We start from the raw sequence: 21,329 nt of genomic DNA, 5'->3' as shown, positions 1-21,329 counted from the left end.
TCAAAGGTAAAGTTATTAAGACTTTCAACACAGTGACTACAGAGCATTAAACCCCAAGTTGAGGCAGGGAGCTGTGACTTCACTGGGCATTTGTCCAGGTGGCTGGTCCTGATGCAGGCTATACAAAATGCCTGAAAATTGAAAGCCTGGAGACTCGGCCCTATCCCCTACGTATACAGGCATTAGCTTGGATTCTGAATCTGAATTGTTTGCAAGTCACAGCAGCAATATAAAAATGAGTGCCTTCCTGCATAGGTCAGAAAAGGTTCATGGTGAATTAATGTACTTGAGAAAGGTTTACAGAATACTTGAGCTCAAGGCTGAATAGAGAGAAATGTGCATGTAGTACTAGTGATAGTAGCCAGGAGCTCTGCTAAGCACTTTATATACCTTGTCTCAGTCAAGTCTCTCAAGTATCTGTGACTAAGTACCGTAATTGTATCTTCATTTTAAGGGTTAGGAAACTGAGGTTCATCAAATTAAGCAACCTATCCAAGGTCATATACTTTGTAAGTCATACACTTTGTAGTCTGTATTTTAAAATTATTCTACTTTACATTACAGAAATGAAGAAGAGAACATCGCATAAATATAGGCAACAGGGTAGGAATAAGCAGGACTTATTTGAAGGGAAGATAGTGACATAAATCTTGCTTTTCATTCCATGTTTTTATGTGTGTGTGTGTGTGTGTTTTGTTTTTTTTTTGTTTTTTGTTTTTTTGAGACAGGATCTCGCTCTGTTGCCCAGGCTGGAGTGCAGTGGCATGCTCATGGCTCACTGCAGCCTTAAACTGCTGGCTCAGGCACTCCTCCCATATCAGCCTCCCAAGTGGCTGTGACTACAGGTACATGCCACCATGCCCAGTGAATTTTTAAAAAATGTTTTGTGTGGAGACAAGATCTCACTGTGTTGTTCAGGCTGGTCTCGGAACACCTGGGCTCAAGCAATCCACCTGCCTTAGGCTCCCAAAAAGCTATGATAATAGACATAAACCCCCCATCTGGGCCAGTACTCATGTCCTTAATGAATTTAAAATATGCAGTAATTATGGCTTTGGTGTGTGAAGTGATACCTTACAGGAAAGGGGACTCAGAGCTAACTTGACAAAATGATTGCTACCCCTCCTTTTCTCCCTGTGATACTTGTAGACAATAAAAATCAAAGCTAGAAAAGTGAGAGTCCACATTTATTGAGTTCTTACATGGTACCAGGCCTCCTTCCAAGCATTCCACATGTTCAAAACACTTTTGCATTATAATCATACTAGATTCTTAAAAAACCTTGAGAGGCAGGCAGAATTTGCAAGTGGGTTCTTATTTTCTCCCAGAAAACAGAAGCTGGAAGAGATGAAAGGGGTCACTAGCTTCTGGCCCCTGCATTAATATGGTGGAAACTCGCATGGCACCTGCTCTTTCAACCTCTAGCCTGGTGTTCTTTCCACTACACCAGTTAGACTCCCCAAAATAAAAGGCTTTCTGGATGCCAAGGGCTATTATCCATGATATCATCCCTTGATCCTGGGAAATGGAGCATATAATTGTGTTTTATTGATTCACTTCACTGATCAAGAGCATCTCCTCATTACTTTTAAATAAAAATGAGCCTCTCATTTGGGTGTTCTCAAGGAAATCCCAATCTGTATTCTGAAGAGTCTTCCCTAAAGATGGCCCTGATCAGGAAGACATTTTATTTTCTATTTGCTGTGTTCTTCATTTTGGTTCAACTGCCATCAGGTAAATAAAAATGGATGGGATTTTGATTGGGCAGATTATAAAGCCTGATGATTCTTCTCTATTTCACCTTAATGGTCAAGCTCTCATGGCGCCTGTCATGGGAATTTCTTAGACCTACGCTGACATTTTCTAAGAGCAAACAGCATACAGTGTATTTGTTTTTTTTGTAATTTGTTTTTGCTGGTTACCTGGAATGCTGGCTTTGAGAAATAGAATAAACATTGCAACTGTCTGATCTACTGTCTCCTGTTATGCTATGTCACACGTGGAGTTGGGAATGTTTTATACAGTGTTAATTCCTGTGTTGATTTTAATTTTCAAAATGTATTTTGTTTTCAATTTAGGGTGCCAGGCAGGACTTGATTTTTCCCAACCATTTCCATCGGGTAAGTTAAATCTCTTGTATATAATTATTTTCTCTTTAGGAACTCTGGCTCTGTTAGCTCTCTCTGATGTCTGGAGGCAAAGAGGGGACAGAGATAGTGGCGGAAATAGAATTTTCTGAAAAACGAGTTCACTAACTTATCTTCTTCTCTTTCTCTTGTTCCAAGTATAATATTTGGATATTTTTGATTTCACAGAAAAATATCTTTGTGACTGGACTGTAATTTGGCCATAGAGATTTGGACTCAGTGGCTTTTCCCATTAGCTGTTGGTGCTCACTAAACCAAGTTCTTAGATTTATTGTTGTACCAGTCAATTAGCACTGCTCTGTGAAAATGCCTGCCCATCTCTTGCAAGCTCTGCTGCTAAGTCTGGTAACAATATATGTCACAAATTCATGAGGTTAGTTGAAGGAAGCTCAAATTAAAGAGTGAGGTTGCCTCAATGGAAACTCAGCACCATTGCAGAAAAGCTATTCATAGCAAATAGCCCCCAGATCTTTTCTTTTTCTTTGAAGTCATCTTATACAGAAAGAAAGCACATTGTAAACAAAAGAAATATTGTAGACAAAGTTGAAAAGGTTTTAGACAGAATTTCAAAGTGAGAAATATTAAGGTTGCTACTAGTCCTTGAGTGTTTGCTCTGTCCCAGGCATGCTGTTAAAAACTTTACATGGACTTTGTCGTGTAATCCTCAAAACAGTCCGATCTGGTAGGTATTATTATAATGAAAATATTTGCATATAATATTCCATCTGATCCCTAAACTGATTTAAAAATGTAGTCAGGTGCTTCTAGAATGGCCACTGGACAAATGAGAATGTGGACCTTAACCTGCCGGTTACTAGGCCCAAACTAGAGTTGAGCCTAAATTTCTTAACTTCATCTTCAAGGATCTTTCCAAAACCACAATATACCCCTCCCATTTTTTGTCTAGCAAACTTCACAGTCATATCAGGTACGTATTTTTATAGTTCTGTAATATGTATGTCTCTTTGTCTATCTGTCTCTTGATCCCTGCAAGATTATAAACACTTGGAGAGTAGGAATTGTGATGATCTGTTGCTTAAAAATTAACTCTCCTCAACTCCCTACAGCAAAAAGCAGAAACTATTTTTGAAAAATCTGGGCTGCTTCTTGAAAATATTCTTTGTAATCATACATACGAACTCTCCCTTATTCTTTGGTGGTCTTTGACATGTTCCCCATTTCTAGACATTTCCTGGAAAGCTCCCTCAGCAGCTCTTTCTTGGCCAGGTGAGTTTGCCGTCTTTGAGTCATGCAAGTTCAGTTGGGGAAAATGCAGGAAGGAGTGCTTGGAGAATGAGAAGCCCGGTGGAAATTGCAGGCTGAACTTTCTCTGCTGCAGACAGAGTATCTGACAAACCGGACCAGCACACTTCTGGCCTTAGAAGCAAACCTGGATATTCAAAGAAGTTCAAGAGAAGTTATGTGGCTTATCCAAATCACACAGTGAGTGAGTCTCAGAATCATTTTCATTTCTTTCTTTCTTTGTTTTGTTTTATTGCTTATTTTTTAGAGATGACTTTTTTTTTTTTGAGATGGAGTCTCACTCTGTTGCCTAGGCTGGAGTGCAGTGGCTCGATCTTGGCTCACTGCAACCTCCATCTCCTGGGTTCAAGCGATTCTCCTGCTTCAGCCTCCCAAGTAGCTGGGACTACAGGTGCACACTGCCATGCCTGGCTAATTTTTGTATTTTTACTAGAGACGAAGTTTCACCATGTTGGCAAGGCTGGTCTCGATCTACTGACCTCAGGTGATCCGCTCACCTCGGCCTCCAAAAGTGCTGGGATTATAGGCATGAGCCACCATGCTGGGTGAGATGACCTTTAAAAAAAGTCAAGACATGAGTGTGTACCTAGTATCTGCTCAATCAGATACCACTACTATGTATTTGTAGAGTACCTCATAATTTATGAAATATTTTCCATACTTCTCTCATATGACTCATGATTACCTTATGAGGTAGGTTTTATTACTCCTATTTACATTTGAAAATATTGAGGCTCAAGAGGCTGTTAGTTCTTCAGAGCCATAGCTAGGATCCAGTAACTGGTGTGCATATTGCTGTCATGTTTTGTGTATCCATCTGTATGTACTAACTATGTTAATGGAGTAATAATTCTATCAAATATAATACATTATTTTTATATTCACATTATTTCTTGGTTTGCCTAAATATTGTCATTCATTGATTCTAATACTTATGGTGTATTTACCTGTGAAAGAAAATGATCAGAGATTAACTTAAAATGTTCAACACAGAATGTGCATAAATTGTTGACTGTGTAACTTTCGCCTTGTGAAATAAAACCCAGCCTCACAAAATAAAGGTCAAAATTAAACCAGTCCTATGAACAGTGACTTGAACTTAGTTACTTAGTTTTAACGTATAAGATTAAACAATGTTTTGTTTAACATTTGGGCCTATTATTTGTCTCTTTGTGCTCAAATCTGTTCCTTGTTTTTTTCTGCTTTGCTGAGTAAAATGGGAACTATTAAATGCAAACTACATTTTCTAGGCTTACTGACTTCTGGCTGGTTTTGGTCAATGTTTCTCCTAGGAGAATGGGAGATTGAAGAAGGAAGGACAATGTGTATTTCTCCCTGACTCCCTCTCTTCTCCAGCAGTGGCTCTTCCTGCTCAGCAAGGCCCCTGCTTTTCTGTCTCCTGCTCTCACTTGGCAGTCCCACTGCAAGTTTAGCTTCTGCCAGCCAGTGCTGCTCCCAGGCTCACACAAATCCTTCTGTTTTTCCTCAAACCTAAGGGCAGTGGGAGATTTCAGCTGTGACTATCAGTAGGGTTGCCTCATTGTTCCCGCTTTGCATTGTCATCTTTTCCAACACTTTATTTGTACATATTAAATTCTTTCTATGGAACTATCCATTGCGGGAACCCTTTTAATGCTTGATTGGTTCAATTTTTAGATTCACTCTATTTACATATGATCCACTGGTTTCCAAAAGAGATTTGAAACACAGCCTTCAAGAAGCCTAGAGTGTTTCCTTCATTTATACAGGAATTACCCCAGGGAAGTGGGAAGTGGGGTATTTGGTCTTAAGAGTCCAGTTTACAGTAATTATCTGCTGGCAGATGCTCCTCCTCCCCAGGTCTCCACAGTGCAAATGCAGCTGCTAGCTTACAGAACACCATGAAACTGGAATACTACTTACTCATTCCAAATACTGCATTGCTTTATCTTAAAAAAATGCTCTGGAACGTAGTTGAAGTTTCTTTTAATGAAAGAGTCATGTGAGTGTCTCAGAGTCATACAAAGTGGTAGACCAGTATCTGTGCCCTGATATTACCGCACTGATGACCTCACGTAGCATCCAGATGGCAGCTGCAGAGGACACCTCCCACAGGTGCTCGCCTAGTCACAAATTATTCCCTTTCATGGCAGGCCAAGTCTCACTAATGCAAGCCTCCATAACAACTGTTTTAGTACTCATTGGGTGGTGAAGTTAAATATCAAAAGCTTAAAAAGCCAGTCCCCTGATATAAAGGCTGAATGTAACAAAAGCCCACCAAGAGTTTTGCTTAGGCCTTTCCTGGACCTTAAAGCATGACAAAATAATGGAGGAGTTCTTAACAGGACCCATTTAGGATTAAATAAGTTTATAGGAGGTCTGAAGGAACTCCCCAAACATCAGTGATTTAGCAGGAGAAAAGATAAGGGTAATAACCCCTGCACCTGGACCCATTTAGATTAAGTACATTTACTGAGGCTCCAGAGGAAGGTCTTCGGGACTCAGACCTTAGTTATAGATTAAAGGAAGTTAATAACTTATGTCTTTGGATGAAAGCACACTTACACATAGACATAGAGCTTAGAAGGTATATAAGCTCTGGAAAACTTTGTAATTTTAAGTTGGTCTGGTGATAATTTCCAGGCCTTCTCCCTATAACTGGTTGCAGAAATAAAAACTCTCTTCCTCCCCAGTTTATTTGCATCTCATTATTGGGCTGTGAGAAATAGCAGCCCGACCCTCAGTTTGGTCCAGGAACACTTTTTCTTTACACTTTAGATTCGTGGAAACAAAGAGACTGAAATTAAGAGGACGGAAAGAGGTTTGCCATACAAACAATAACCAAAAGAGAGCTGTAGTGGCTATACCAATAGTGCACAAAACAAACTTTAAGACAAAATTGGTACTAAAGATTAAGAAGGGCATTTTATAATGTTAGCGAGTTAATCTATCAGGATAATAGAACAAGTATAAACACATGCACCTAACAACAGAGTGCCAAAATACATGAAGGGAAAATTGACAGAATTGAAGGGAGAAATGGAGAATTCAATAGTAATAGCAGGAGACTTTAATATACCACTTTTAATAATAGAAAAAGATTAGCAAGGAAATACAAGATTTGAACAGCACCGTAAAACAATTAGACCTCGAAGTCATCTGTGGAACACTGCGCCAATTACAGCAAAATACACATTCTTCTTCTGTTAGCATGAAATATTCTTTAGAATAGACTGTATGTTAGATTTAAAAACAAGCTCCCTCAATACATTTAAAAGGATAGGAATCGTACAAATTGTGTTCTCTGAACAAAATGGGATAATAGAAAGAAACTTGGGAAAGTCACAACTATGTGGAAATTAAACAGCACAAGTGTGAATAAATGATAGATCAAAGCAGAAAACATAAGGTAACATAGAAAATACTTTAAAGAGAACCCCCAAAACACTTTAAAATACACAACACAACAGCAACTTACCAAAACTGTGAGATGCTGCTAAAACAATGCTTAAAGGAAAATTTATGGTTGTAAATGCCTATATTTACAAAGAAGATAGATTTAAAATCAATAAATTATCTTCCATCTCAAGAAAATTAAAGAAGAGCCAATTAACCCAAAGCAAGCAGAAGGAAGAAAACAATAGAGTGGAAATAAATGAAATAGAGTCTAAGAAAACAATAGAATAAATCAACACAACAAATTTTATTTTTTGAAATGATCAACAAAATTGACAAGCCTCTAACTAGACTGACTTAAGAAAAAAAGAGAATACTCATATTACTAAAATCATGAGTGAAAGAGAAGTTTTACAAACGATCTTACAATTTTTTTAATATTATAAAGGAATACTATAAACAATTGTATGGCAACAATTTTGATAACCTAGATGAATAAATGCCTAGATATGCATACATATCAAACCTAATTCAAGAAGAAATAGAAAGTCTAAAATGGACCTATAACAAATAAAGCCCATGAATTGATAATAATAACACTAACAAAAATCCCACATAGTAAAACCCAGGGCCAAATGGCTTCACTGGAACATTGTAAACATGTTACTCCATTTTATTCTGCCTTGATTTTTTTTTTCAGACAGGGTCTCACTCTGAAGCTCAGGCTGCAGTGCAGTGGTATGATCTCAGCTCACCCCATCCTCTGCCTCCAGGTCTCAAGTGATCCTCCCACCTCAGCCTCCTGAGTGGCTGGGACCGCAGGTGCCTGCCACCATGTCCAGTTAATTTTTTATGTTTCGTAGAGATAGGGGTCTCATTATTTTGCCCAGGCTAATCTCAAACTAAACTCCTGGCTCAAGTGATCTTGGCCTCCTCAAGTGCTGGGATTACAGGCATGAACCACCTCACCTGGCCTGGCTTGCATATTTTTCGATGAGAAGTTTGCTGCAGTTATTCTGTCATCTTTCTACAGGCAGGAGGCATGTATGTCTTCTCTGTTGACAAAGGTAGAGGATGTTTTTCGTTTTTGTTTTTTAATGTGCTCCCTTCTCCTAGTTCTCCTAGCTTTAATATTTTGTTTTGCATCTTTTTAGATTGTTTATTCGCCAGTGCTGTACAAACAACTGTTGTTCTTCCCCCAGTTTCTTAATTAAAAAATTAAGACTTTCTTTTCCATATAAGAGAAAGATTCTTGCAAGCTTTTGTTCTCTCTCACAGTGGCTCCTGTTCCCCTCACCCAACTTACATCATGAAATATTCTAATCTTTTTTTGTAAGCACCTGCTGAGTCTATGGAGAAGACATTAGAAGTTGGTGTGAATTTCTCTTTTGTCTGTGACCCCGGACGTTTATATTGTTTCTCTAGTTTATGCTTGCTCTTAGCAATTCTTTACAGACTTTACCTGAAATCTTTTAAATCATATTCTGAGGGTAATCTGCTTCAGGTAAGCAAGCACTCATGGTCTTTATTTTTGGAGGTTCCTGTCTTTTCTTATATTTGTAGTTAGGTGGCTGACTTGTGACCTTAGCTTTCCGATGAGTTCAAGAAACTGAATATTTGCAATTTGCCGTGTGTTTTGCTGTGTATTTGTTTCATGTGGGATGATTTTCTTTATGTATTTCTACATCTTAAGCAGAAGCCATTCTTCATTTAATAACACATTTACTTTCTTTAAGAGATACAGAAATACTTATATTTTCTGCTAATTCTTCTGTCAATTTTGGTAAGTTAAATTTTTGAGAGAATTTTTCTATTTTATGTAAGTTGTGAAATGTTTTGGCATATACATGTTGACAAAATTTTTATATTAGTTTATTGTTTCTTGGATCTGTAGTGATAACTTCTTTTTCATTTATTCTGCATACTTGGATTTACATTGTTCCCTTTTCTAAGGTTCGCAGAGCATAATTTTAAGTCATAGATTTAAACATTTCTTCTTTTCTACAATAAGTATTTGGATACAAATTTCTTTTGAAGTTATTGTTTTGTTGTGTTCCACAAAATTTGATATATAGAAATGCTTTCCAATTATTCTCATTATTTATTCTTTGATACAAACACAAGCTAGAATTATGTTGCTTTATTTCCACATATTTGGAAATATCCTAAATAGCTTATTTTATAGATTTCCAATTTAATCCCTTTGTGGTGAGAAATATACTCTGAAGAATTTCAATGTGTTTAAACACATCAATATTTGTTTTATGGCCTAGCATATGGTTTATGAATGTATCAAATGTACTTGAAAAAATGTGTATTTTGCAGTTGTCTTATCATATGTTCTACAAATATCAATGTAGTCAATGGAATGGAGGTATTGTTCAGGTCATGCATGACTTTGCTAAATTTTCCCTGTGTTCTATCAGTTGCTGAGAGAGTGGTGTAAAAATTTTCTACTATGAATATAGAAGTGTCTATTTCTCCCTTTAACTAAATCAAATAATATAAAAACATGTTAATGGTTTTTATGTATTTTTGATGGATTAACCCTTTTCTCCTTAAGCAACAGCACTCCATGCAATACAGCGAGACCCTGTCAAAAAAAAAAAAAAAACCTGCACATGTACTCCTGAACTTAAAATTAGAAGTTTTTTTTGTTTGTTTTAATTATTATTTTAAGAATAGATTTTATGTAAAATCATGTACTAGGAAAAGGATGGTGGCTATATATCTTATAGACATGGTAATACTTGAGATAAGACTTGAAGGAAAAATGAAAGAAGTCTAAGCAGAGACACAGAATAGAATATTCCAGGCAGAAAGGCAGGGTTCTCTGCATTTGTCTCCCATAAATGTGATTTAGTTAAAATCTGATCCATCAGCCCACACATTAATCATTGGAGCATGGAAAATAGTACGTTCCCAATGAACATTACAAACCAAGGATGACTTCCAGCCCCTTCAGGGCAGTAGAACATATTTTAATCAATGTCCCTTGATAAAAGAGCTTGATTCCAGCTACTGCACTTCCTTCATCAGCTCTGCACTGATGCCTGGAGCCATGAAAATATTTTTCTTTATTTTTGCTGCTCTCATTCTTCTTGCTCAAATTTTCCAAGGTAAGAGGGAAATTCTTTTGGTAGTAGAGATGACAGTCTGCTCAGGATCTGTCTTTTGAGAAGAAAGCTCAATTTTTACAAAGTTGAAGATTCCAAGGCAAACCAGTCACTGAAAATCTTTTCCTGAGCTCAGACACAAAACAATGGGACCACAATGACCGGGACCATCTCCAACCATAATAATATCTAGTCAACTTCCCTGACAGCTCTGCCAAGGAATTCAGACTTCTTTGTACTTTTAGATCTCTTTCCTCCTTTTGTAATCTGCAATGCAGTTTCAGCATATTCTTTTTTATTTTTTTATTTTTTTGAGACGGAGTCTTGCTCCGTCGCCCAGGCTGGAGTGCAGTGGCAGGATCTCAGCTCACTGCAAGCTCCACCTCCAGGGTTCATGCCATTCTCCTGACTCAGCCTCCCGAGTAGATGGGACTACATGCACCCGCCACCACGCTCGGCTAATTTTTTTGTATTTTTAGTAGAGACAGGGTTTCACCGTGTTAGCCAGGATGGTCTCAATCTCCTGACCTCATGATCCTCCCTCCTCGGCTTCCCAGAGCCCTGGGATTACAGGCATGAGCCACTGCATCTGGCCAAGTTCAGCATATTCTAAAATGATTGCATTAAAATGAAAACAAATTCTCCAAGGCAAATGCTAATATTTGTTAAGTTAGGGAAATACAGCCTTTGTAATCTAATTTAAACTAAAGTTATGTTACTAGATTCTTAGACAGCTAATTTTTTTTCATGTCTGAGTCATTGGTCCAAATCTCTTATCCATACATTATTGCAGACTTCTTGGCTTTCACACACTGGTTAAAAATTACACCATTAAAACCACTAAACGAACATCTTGCTTACTATTCTCTTAAGTCTTTGCGTCTTTGAGATTCTCTTTGCTTGATACAACGACGACTCTGTTCCTAAGAAATGTTTATGTCTGTACCTCCTCAACTATCCTTTGTTCCTTCTGTTGTGGAGCTTTTCCTATTAGAGATTCTCCATGCATCATGAAGCCCCCAGTCTGCTCCTTCATGGCTCCTGAATTTCTACATTTCTTTACTGCACATGCTGTCCTCAGTAGTCCTAGAAAACCAATAGATATTGAATGTGTGCTAACCACTTGTAAGAAATTGTTCTGTCCACTATGATAAAGGTAGGTAAAATGAAGAGGTAAAAATATAATTAAAGCATGGACATTGACCTTAATTTGCTTGAAGTTGTTAGTCTATTCCTTCTGTGTTGTTTGAAAATAGGCTGCCTGCAGTGGTAAATAAGCTTTCAATACATTTAACATGTATAAGTAAGTATATTCGACGAAACAGGAAAATTCACAAATAACTTTAATATGAAACAGTTTTCACAAGTGCCATAAAGATGCAAAGTATAAAGAGAAGTCATAGATGTGGAAACTTGGTTCTAACTAGGAAATACAGAAAGGCTTCCTGGGAGGTAGTATTCGTTTTGCACATTTGGAAATAGGCAAGACTAGAACTAAAGAACAGAGCCAAGGAACAATGTCTCCATGGAAGTTTCAGTGACTCCATGAGTCTCAGTTGTAAAATCAGTTCCCGATTTTCTGCCCTCAGCATCTTTTCATAGATGTCAGACAATGCTCCAGAATAGATAAACTCATTTTAAATTGTCTTCTCCATCCACTTTAATCAGTACTCCAATTTATTCAGATCAGTCTATAGATGTGGATGCCTAATAGCTCCCTGTCCACAAAACTCATCTCAGATGTATTTGAATTACAATAATAAGCATAGTTTGGGCACAAATTAGAACCACCACCATCAGCATAATCACATAGAATCTCAGAGTTAGAAGTGAATTTAATGATCAATATAAAAGGTAATAAACATAGATTATTAGGCCAAACTATATGAGTTTGGATCTCAGTGCTAATCTTTATAAGCTGTATGCACCCTGTGTTTTACTTTCCATTCTATAAATGATAATAATAATAGCATTCTTTTGAAGATGAATAAACTTGTTATACTAATTAGAAACTAACTTGTTTTAATAAAGAATCTTAATGATAGAGTGACTGAAGAAAGACAAAACCTTATTTCTCTTTCATGTAAGAGTCCAAAAATAGCTAAGTTGATTAGGTGAAGGTAGAGGGTTCCTTTTCACCAAGTTATGTTGTGATTTGGGCTGAAGTTCAACCCTACCATCCTAAACAGTTGACCATTTTATTTGGTTCTACAGATATTCTAACAGGCAGGGTTAGAAAGTATAGAACCAGATTAAGATTACATAGAAGCAGCTCACATCATTCCACTCCTTTTTCATTTTTCCAAATTTGTTCATGTGGACATATAGAAATAGGAAGCTAGGAGCTGATGTGATTAGCTAAGTATTCATGTGTCCAGCTAAACCCAGAGGTTCTATGACTAAAAGTCTGAAGGTAAAAATGACTGCTTTGGGACAGTTTAACAATCTCTCTGTATAACTGCTTGGGCAGTGGCAGGCACATACTCTATGCTATGTTAGAGTTTACCATTGTTTGTCATTTGTTCTACTTATTTTTTGTTCTCTGCCCTGATTCAGTATTGAACACCCTATACATGTATATACGTATATACATGTATATATATGTGTGTGTGTGTGTGTGTGTGTGTGTGTGTGTGCATCAACTGATTGTCCAGATACCTGATAAATTTCAGTGATCTGTAGTTCACAGTATCCCAAGTTCAACTTCGGATTATTCAAAAATTTCTCCTTAATTTGAGCAGAAATCTAAGTCCTTGCAATTCCTTTGCATTAGTCTTTGCCTTAACTTGGCACTAACAAAATATATTCCACATGATAATATTTCAGATATATGGCAGCTAATATGTACTGTTTCTCCCCCAAAGTTGTTATTTCCACGAATAAACATTACTCCTTTCGAGAATAACTGCTACTTCTTCCACTATTTTTTCCTAAGAATGTATCTTACCAATTAAAAAAGATTCCTGTTTTGACATATTTTTTCCTCTTCAATCTAATCTCTGTTATGAATGAATACACATTGCCTATGTCTCTCTAAATTTGCTTGCCAGAGCTAAATACAAGATTCCAATGGTGTTCTTTGCACAGTAAATTGAGAAGGACTAGCCTCAAGTTGTTTATCTTTCCACCTAAAACTATGAGACTCCAAAACCATATGCCATCGCTTCTCGGCCTTTTGGCTAAGATCAAGTGTAAAACCATATGCCAGGCCATATGATCTACTATTGGTCTGCCTATAATGTAACAGAACAATCTTTAACTTTTGCTATAAATCAGAGACTATTTGGAGACATGAAAACAAAATCCGTTGGTAAGGATTGTTCACTGGAATTAGAAAGTATTTTGTCACCTTCCTTGGAAGAAACATTCTGTTTCTGTACAGGCTAGATATGATTTTGACGTATGAAAATCTTTTCTGTTTTTTCCAATTGGCTATTTAATAAGGACATTGAATATATTGTACCAGGGGTCTGAGCTCATACATGACTGTTCAGGTAACATCTGATTTTTCTAATTTCTAGGTGTATAGTCTGTGTCTCTAGGAGTTATGGTAATGAGGAAGTCTGAATTTGGCCTGGGCAATGTAATTTTATCTTACAGTTACTAATTACAAGATAACTAAAGACAAATTTCTTTCTTTACTTAGCCAGGACAGCAATTCACAGAGCACTAATTTGTAAGAGAATGGAAGGTCACTGTGAAGCTGAATGTCTTACCTTTGAAGTAAAGATTGGGGGCTGTAGAGCTGAATTAGCACCATTTTGCTGCAAAAACAGAAAGAAACATTAAAAACTAAGCACCAGCTGCAAGAAAGAAAGAGGTGAAAATTCTCTGGCTGCGATATCAGTGGGATAAATCTCTCTGGTCTGTCTCTCTTTGATCTGCAAAGTTTGGATTATCTGAAGCCATGTCAGTCCAGTTCCCAATGCTACAAGGAGATACCCTTCCTAGGTTGTGAACTTCTTCCAGGCAGACACTATATCTTGTTGACCTTTGCACTCTCAGTTCCTGACATAGGGCCTGTTAATGATTTTTTTTTTACTTTATATAAAAGTGAGCCATTGAATACACAGATAAAACAGATGGAATGGAATGGTTGGACTGGCACTCAGGTGAATTGACTTCTAAAGTTATAGCTCTGGCTTTAAACAGATGTAGGACATTGGGCCCTCTGTGCCAAGATTCTGATATCTATAATGTGAGCAGATTGAAACTCTCAGTAAAGGGAATACCTGCTAGATGCTAATTGTGGCTGCTTCAGCAGTATCACTGTCATGTACTCCTTTCTCTCTTTTATAGGTAGGAATTGTTTAGATTCTTGTTCATTTACCTGTTCCATCTAAAACATCAAGTTTTAGAATGAAATGCACACATCTCAAAATTCAAGTTGGCTGTAGATTGAGCAACATCTTCATTTTGGCCATTTGCAATGAGAATTGATCAAATCATGTGTTTCTGAAACAGTAAGTTCCCTAAAGGTCATCGAATTCAATGCCCTTATTACAAATGAGGAGAGTGAGACTCAAGAAGATTATACAGTTACTGATTTAGTCACATTTATATTCCAACTTCGGGCTTTCTGGACTTGTCTGCTTAGCATGTCCACAAAATAGCATGCTGGAAGATAATAGAACAACAAAAGGCAGTCCTAAAAATGGAACGTTTCTCAGCGGGTTCAGGTGAACAGTTAAATGGAGGAAGAAATTGAAACAAACTGAAAAAAAAAAATAGAAAGAAAAAAAGACGCTTTCTAAAATTTCTGTTGTAATCCTGCAATCCTTGCCCTTTCAGAGCATAACAATGGCAAACTGAGGCTTACCTTTTCCCTAATTTGCCAAAATTTGGAGTCCCAGCTTTCTAGCAGAAAAAAGCATATATCACAGACCATGTCATCATAGAAGACTTATAGTACACCATCCCAGAACAGAAGAAGTAAAATCCCTCTGTGCTGCTCTAGAAATGTCCTTCTCTTTTCAATTAAGCTGGCTTCCTTTAGAGAAGTAAATAAAAGAGAAAAAAAAATCTGGAACAAGACAATGTGTAAAATGTTTTAAAATAAGAAATAAAATGTGTTTTTGAAAGATCTTCTGGTATTGCCACTTGTCTTCATGGTGCTAATTTTCTTATTCTGAAAACTATGCTGGAGGAAAATGTGTAAAGTTATCTGTTTCAATCAGAGGATTTTTCTGTTCTGCATTTTCCCTAGAAATTCCTTAAACATTGTCTCAGATAAAACTAACTGTCTTTGAGAATCTAAGTGTGTTTAGACTTTTTCATTTCTTCATTTTTTCTTTTTCCTCTTCTTTCTCTGTCAGTGTCAAATGACTTGAAATATAGCATACGCTTCCTGTCTCCAGTGTTTTTATACCCTATTTCCTTCTCAACCTATAGAAATGTCTTAAAGCCGGGCATGGAGGCTCATGCCTGCAATTTCAGCACTTTTGGAGGCCAAAACAGGAGGATCCTTTGAGCCCAGGAGTTTGAGATCAGCCTGGGCAACATAGGGAGATCCCATCTCTACAAAAAATTAAAAATTTAGGCTGGGCACAGTGGCTCATGCCTGTAATCCCAGTACTTTGGGGGGCCGAGGCGGGCAAATCACGAGGTCAGGAGTTTGAGACCAGCTTGACCAACCTGGTGAAACCCCGTCTCTACTAAAAATACAAAAATTAGCCAGGTGTGGTGGCATGCATCTGTAATCCCAGCTACTTGGGAGTCTGAGACAGGGGAATCACTTGAACTCAGGAGGCAGGGGTTGCAGTGAGCCAAGATCATGCCATTGCACTCTAGCCTGGGTGACAAGAGCAAGTCTACATCTCAAAAAAAAAAAAGAAACCAGTTATAGTGGCTCACACCCATAGTCCCAATTGCTTGGGGGTTGAGCCCTGGAAGTTGAGGCTGCAGTAAGCCTGACCATGCCATTGCACCCCAGCCTGAGTGACAGAGGGAGACTCTGCCTCAAAAAAATAAAAGAGACCCTGTTTCAAAAGAAGAAGAAGGAGAAGAAGAAGAAGAAGAAGAAGAAGAAGAAGAAGAAGAATAAAGAGAAGAAGAAAGAGGAAGAAGAAGAAGAAAGAGGAAGAAGAAAGAGGAAGAAGAAGAAGAAGAAGAAGAAGAAGAAGAAGAAGAAGAAGAAGAAGAAGAAGAGAAAGAAGAAGAGGAAGAAGAAGAAGAAAAGAAGAAGAAGAAGAGGAAGAGGAAGAAGGAAGAAGAAGAAGAAGAAGAAGAAGAAGAAGAAGAAGAAGAAGAAGAAGAAGAAGAAGAAGATTATTTTAGCTGTCATTGTACTACTGGAATTTCTCTTTATAAAGGTACCAGGTACCTCCTTAGTCAGTTAATAGTAGTTTTTCTCTTAATAAATTACCAGGGCCAACTCCTATGACCTATGGCCAGTATTCATCTTTCAGGACCTTTCTGAAACATTTTACAAGGTGATCTATCTCCTGCACCTTAATTTCTCTCTCTTCTGGCTGTGAGAATGTTTGTCTGCTGGACATTTCTCTTTGTCTTCTCCACACATTCTCAGTCTTCTTTGCTGACTCTTCCTGATATTCTCTTGGCTAGGATTGCTTTCACTTATGTTTCATTCTCTTCTTATTATACGTGTTATCTCCAAACAATCTCCTCCATTCTCATGGTTCCCATTCTTTTTGGACTAATGACATGGTGTTACTTCTTTACTTTTACGACTTCTTTACTCTGCTCTGTGGTGCTGTGCTGGGACTCTGAAAACTGCATGTGTCATACTGCTTGGCCAGTTAGCTTCTTGTTAGCACCTTTAATGAAAGGTATTAGCAGGAGAGTGGAAAACAAGACAAGGAGTGAGGGTATCTGTTCCTATGCCGTTTTTTTCAGCAGCATTCCAATAGCAGCAGATGGTTGGCTCCAGGCTTCAGGCTTTATATTCTTTCCACTTTCTCAGCAGCCCCAGAAATATGCCAGAAAAGGACCAGCAGCATCCTAGCTCTACCTCCTTGGTTGTAAGAGGACCGGCTGAGCTACAATCTGCTTTACTATGCACCTTGTCTATCCAAGCACCTGTTGGACCGTGTCTCCTCCTCAGAAGTCTGAACACTGGCTATCAAGTGCCTCTGCCTCATTTGCCTGTGCATCAGTCATTGAGCATTGCTCCCTTAAAATTTTAAGCATGACTTATGTGGTGTAACCCACTAAGAGACCTGGGCACCTGGTACTGTGTCTCCTCCTCATAGGTTCAAACTCTAGCTGCATACAAGTAAGATAATTTTGAGCGCTAGCCCCTGAGAGTACGTTTACTCCTTTGTTCCTATATGTTAAAAGGTGATATCTCTTTCGTGTGGTTATCTCTGTGCCTTTTCAACCTTCCACTTCTTATGTATCCAATTTAAGCTTACTGAGCTACTCTAAGTGGATTTCTGATAGGCATTTCAAAGGTAACGTCTTTATTGCAATTTATTGGTTTGCTTCCAAATCTGGCCTTCATTTAATATTCTAAATCTTAGAAAATATTGTTATCGTTTACTTGACATTCAGGTTATAAGTAGAGGTTTACTCAGGAATGCTTATTTTTCTGAATAAATCACACAATTTACTCATGACGTTAATCTGCAAAAATTGCCCATTAATCTCTGTAAATCTTAATGCAATTATCTCCTTGCCTCTTTCTCCTCACTGATGTTGTTCTAGATCAGTGCCTTATTATCTTCAGCCTCTACTCTTACTCTGTCAAACTTGGTGTTAACAAATTCATCCTCACTACCAATTATCTAAAATTTACTTATAATTTGTGGATTGAACTTTGCATGAAGTAAAGGAATAGTTCTACTTTTTCATGATGTATGAGCACTCACATGAGCATACACACACCCATGTGAATTGACAAACCATAAAAATTAGTCTAAGATTTATATTCAGATGTCTACGAATCCTTAGAACACTCAAATATTAGAACTAGAAGTAGCCTTAGAGATCACTTAAGTCCCTGTTTCCAGAACTATACTGGTTAATTATAATCAGTGTAACTAGCCTAGAATACTTATAATTAGAGCTCTACGCCCCACTCTAACACTTTCAAATGGGGTTCTCTTAAGTATCTAAATTTGTAAAATGACTTTTCCAACTAAGTGTCCTGCACGATGACATTTGAGACCTGTTGATCACTGAACACAGAAGCATCTGAGATCCATTGATCTTTGTCCCACACCTCCAGTTATTTGCAGAAATAGATCCAGGCTCAAATCCAGGATTCCTGCCTTCATGTCCAGTGGCATATCACTGTGTTGCACTTTTCCATTTGTAAAGGAGGTATGGAGAGGGCATGACCAAGTGGTTCACCTTGTTCAACTTCAGGAACAGAAGCTCAAACTTTATTGGGTAGACAGACACATGTACAGCAAACGAACATTCCATGTGTTAAGTTCTACAGCCTGATCCGAGACCTGCGGGAGTTTAGAACATGCGCAGCTAGACTAATTATGACTGGAGTCATTGGGGTGCAGACAGGTTTCACAGACAAAATGTCCTGTGACCATTTAAACCAACTGGTTTATCAACTTAGTGTAAATCACTTTAACTGAAACTGAAGGAGTGTTGTTGCTAAACTTCCTTTGCCAATATATTTGTAGTTATGTTCCCATTTGACAATTATTTCCTTTCAAAACTGCTCACTTTCATTCTTCTGGGGAACTGAACCAAAAATGTTAAGGACTCTCTGTTCTCTTACGAAAGCCATTCTGCTCATATGGTGCACTTCTGTCCCTGGTTGTCTATATTGAGGTGTAGAAAGGTCCTTTTTATCCAAACAAAGACATTCCACTGGCCCAGGTAAGCTGCTGACCAAAATGAAGCCATCTATCTCCTGTCTCTATGGACACCTTCACCTGTGAGGACTATTATCATTCTCATTTGCCACTTAATTTTTTTCCCATTTCACTTCTTTTTTTTGAAACAAGTCTCACTAGGTGGCAAAACAATCTGTGGAAGTCTTGACAAGTTTAATGAAACTGAGACCTTGAGGGAATCCACTGGGCAAAATCTCCGGTATCTATACATGGAGAAGGGGCTGTATGAGAAACCAGGAAAACCGATGACAGAAAGAACTGTAGTCCTCTAACCCGTGCACAAGCCCTTCTGGCTGTGTGAACTGCAGAGCAGGCTAGGTAAAGGCTGACTTAGATGAACTGCAGTAAGAGGTGCTCCAGGTGTGTGGATCCACCTCTGTTTCATCACTGAAACTGAACAAGATCTGAGTAGTAGAAAATGGGGCACTTTCCTGATTTTTTTTTTTTTTTTTTTGAGACAGGGTCTCATTCTGTTGCCCAGTCTGGAGTGCAGTGGCACCATCATAGCTGGGATTACAGGCACATGCCACCATATCTGGCTAAATTTTTTTATTTTAGTAGAGATGAGGTGTCACTATATTGCTCAGGCTGCTCTCAGACACCTGAGTTCAAGCAATCCTCTTTAGTGATTTTAAGAAACTTACGAGAGAGCTATGACAAAGCTCTGTGGACCCAAGGCAAACAGTGTAACAGGGGCTGACTTGTAACGATCACCATCAATCTTAGCAACCTAACCCATTGTTCTTCAATACTGCTGCTCTTCTGGGCTTGACTATGTTCCTATGACTTTATTCCAATCCTTGGCTGTACGTTTGTTTTTTTTTTGTGTCAACCCCTGGTCTTTTCAAATAGGACTTACAGAGAACAAAACCCTCACTCTGAAACTGAGTGTACTCCTTCACATTCAAGGTAGGAACAAGAACTACAGGTACAAAGTCTTCTGCATGGACAGGTTTTGGAGCAGCTCTGAATCAGACTCCCTGCCTTTGTCCAAGGAAATGCATGTGCATTAGGATCAGATCCCCTCTGAGGAGGTAGGGCTAGTTATGCCCAGGAAGTGATGTGGACACATGTTGCCTTATATACACTGCATTGCATTTTAGATGGACCATCTTCTCATCAGGACTTGTTAGTGACCCAGTCAAACAACCTTCCTACAACCATTGTGCTTTGGTAGGGTTGTAGTTTCTTCTGGAAAAGCTAAGGAAATTTTCCAAGGTAGGACAGGAAAATCTTGTTTTAGATAGTAATAATAAATCATAATTTTAAAAATTATGCTTCAATGCATTGTCATTTTTTTCACTCCTCAGCTGTTTTTTTTTTTTTTCTTGAGACAGAGTCTTGCTCTGTCACCCAGGCTTGAGTGCAGTGGCGCAATCTTGGCTCACTGCAAGCTCCGCCTCCCAGTTCACGCCCTTCTCCTGCCTCAGCCTCCCGAGTAGCTGGGACTACAGGCGTCTGCCACTACGCCCGGTGAATTTTTTGTATTTTTAGTACAGACGGGGTTTCACTGTGTTAGCCAGGATGGTCTCGATCTCCTGACCTCGTGATCCACCCGCCTCGGCCTCCCAAAGTGCTGGGATTACAGGAGTGAGCTACCGCACCCGGCCTACTCCTCAGCTTTTATCAGATCCATTTTCTAGGCAAGGAATCAGAGACACAGTGAGCAGACCTTAATTTACCCAGACATTCATTTAGTGGGTTAGTTTCTCCTAAGGATCTTCCAAATGTAGACAATGTGTGTCCCATGCAGACTCAAGAGGAATCAACTCAGTCTATCTGAAGACTCCCCAAACTCTTATTTTGTAGAAACCAAAAAACAAAATATTTGGTAGAGAAGGTCAAAGTGTCTGAACGGTGCATACAGGCAGAGCTATATTACTTGGCTCCTATGTGAAGAGAGAGGGAGCTGCAGAAAAACTAAATGGGAGGGCTCAGGTATATGAATTTCTTCAACTGAAATTGCATGCAATCCTGGCTCCTTAATCTGTGTCCACTTCCCAGCAGGTATGGGAGGTATGAGCTCAGCTTAGGGGAAACAAACTTAGCTCTGGAAATCTGGAGAAGCAGTGAGCAGGGCTGATCCCCCAAGTACCCTGATGAATCCCAGTGTTCTTTCTGTTCAATTACCTAGGGGAAGCTATTCAAATTTTAAATCCATTTTGAATCAAAATATTGATATATTTTTTTAAAAAATCTTAAAATTTAAAGAAACTGGTATTAGTTATGGGAAAACCAGAAGGGTACCCTCATTTGGAAATAATCTTTGAGAAATCTTTGCAGTGTGAACAGTTGGGATTTGGTCTTTCCAAAATCCAGCTAGCATGCACTTAAGAAAAAGGAAAATCAGGAAATGCAGAAAATGAAATGCTAATTTACATATTTCACTTTAACATTTACTAAGGATATTAATGAGGCTATTGAAAATTGAAAATGCAGTTTTGCTATTTTAAAAAATGTTCTTGTGTGACAATAGACATCCCTTGGTAAATGTCCATGGAAATATTGAACGTTTAATTTTTCATTAGTTCTGAACAAAATCATGTATTTCCTAAAAGATATGCATTTTACATTCCTCAATATCCATAGTTGACACAAAATACTCTGAA

The 21,329-nt window shown here is 38.2% G+C and overlaps 2 protein-coding genes across 2 annotated transcripts; both read left to right on the top strand.

Moving 5' to 3' along the window:
• The first annotated feature begins 1,664 nt into the window (after positions 1-1,664).
• Positions 1,665-3,499, top strand: LOC115833943 (beta-defensin 105A-like). The gene is made up of 3 exons (XM_030808759.1): positions 1,665-1,734; positions 2,079-2,120; positions 3,375-3,499. Exons 1-3 carry the CDS (start codon positions 1,665-1,667, stop codon positions 3,497-3,499), a joined length of 237 nt encoding a protein of 78 aa, XP_030664619.1.
• A 6,335-nt stretch (positions 3,500-9,834) lies between these two features.
• LOC115833942 (beta-defensin 107A) lies at positions 9,835-13,690 on the top strand. Its single transcript, XM_030808758.1, has 2 exons — positions 9,835-9,904; positions 13,548-13,690. The coding sequence occupies exons 1-2, from the start codon at positions 9,835-9,837 to the stop codon at positions 13,688-13,690; spliced, it is 213 nt and encodes a 70-aa protein (XP_030664618.1).
• Positions 13,691-21,329: the final 7,639 nt, after the last annotated feature.

Source organism: Nomascus leucogenys, unplaced genomic scaffold (assembly GCF_006542625.1).
Source record: "Nomascus leucogenys isolate Asia unplaced genomic scaffold, Asia_NLE_v1 001245F_45866_qpd_obj, whole genome shotgun sequence".
In the NCBI taxonomy this organism is placed as follows: domain Eukaryota; kingdom Metazoa; phylum Chordata; class Mammalia; order Primates; family Hylobatidae; genus Nomascus; species Nomascus leucogenys.
The sequence above is the reverse complement of the archived record's forward strand: the minus strand, read 5'-3'. Positions and strand labels throughout refer to the sequence as shown.

What these genes read in the sequence shown, in the direction of transcription:
- LOC115833943 (XM_030808759.1), top strand. Translation starts at nt 1,665, where the DNA reads ATGGCCCTGATCAGGAAGACATTTTATTTTCTATTTGCTGTGTTCTTC. An exon ending in TTTGGTTCAACTGCCATCAG is followed by an intron (nt 1,735 to 2,078) that starts GTAAATAAAAAT and finishes TTTTCAATTTAG; the next exon opens with GGTGCCAGGCAGGACTTGAT. An exon ending in TTCCCAACCATTTCCATCGG is followed by an intron (nt 2,121 to 3,374) that starts GTAAGTTAAATC and finishes TTTCTTGGCCAG; the next exon opens with GTGAGTTTGCCGTCTTTGAG.
- LOC115833942 (XM_030808758.1), top strand. Translation starts at nt 9,835, where the DNA reads ATGCCTGGAGCCATGAAAATATTTTTCTTTATTTTTGCTGCTCTCATT. An exon ending in TCTTGCTCAAATTTTCCAAG is followed by an intron (nt 9,905 to 13,547) that starts GTAAGAGGGAAA and finishes TTCTTTACTTAG; the next exon opens with CCAGGACAGCAATTCACAGA.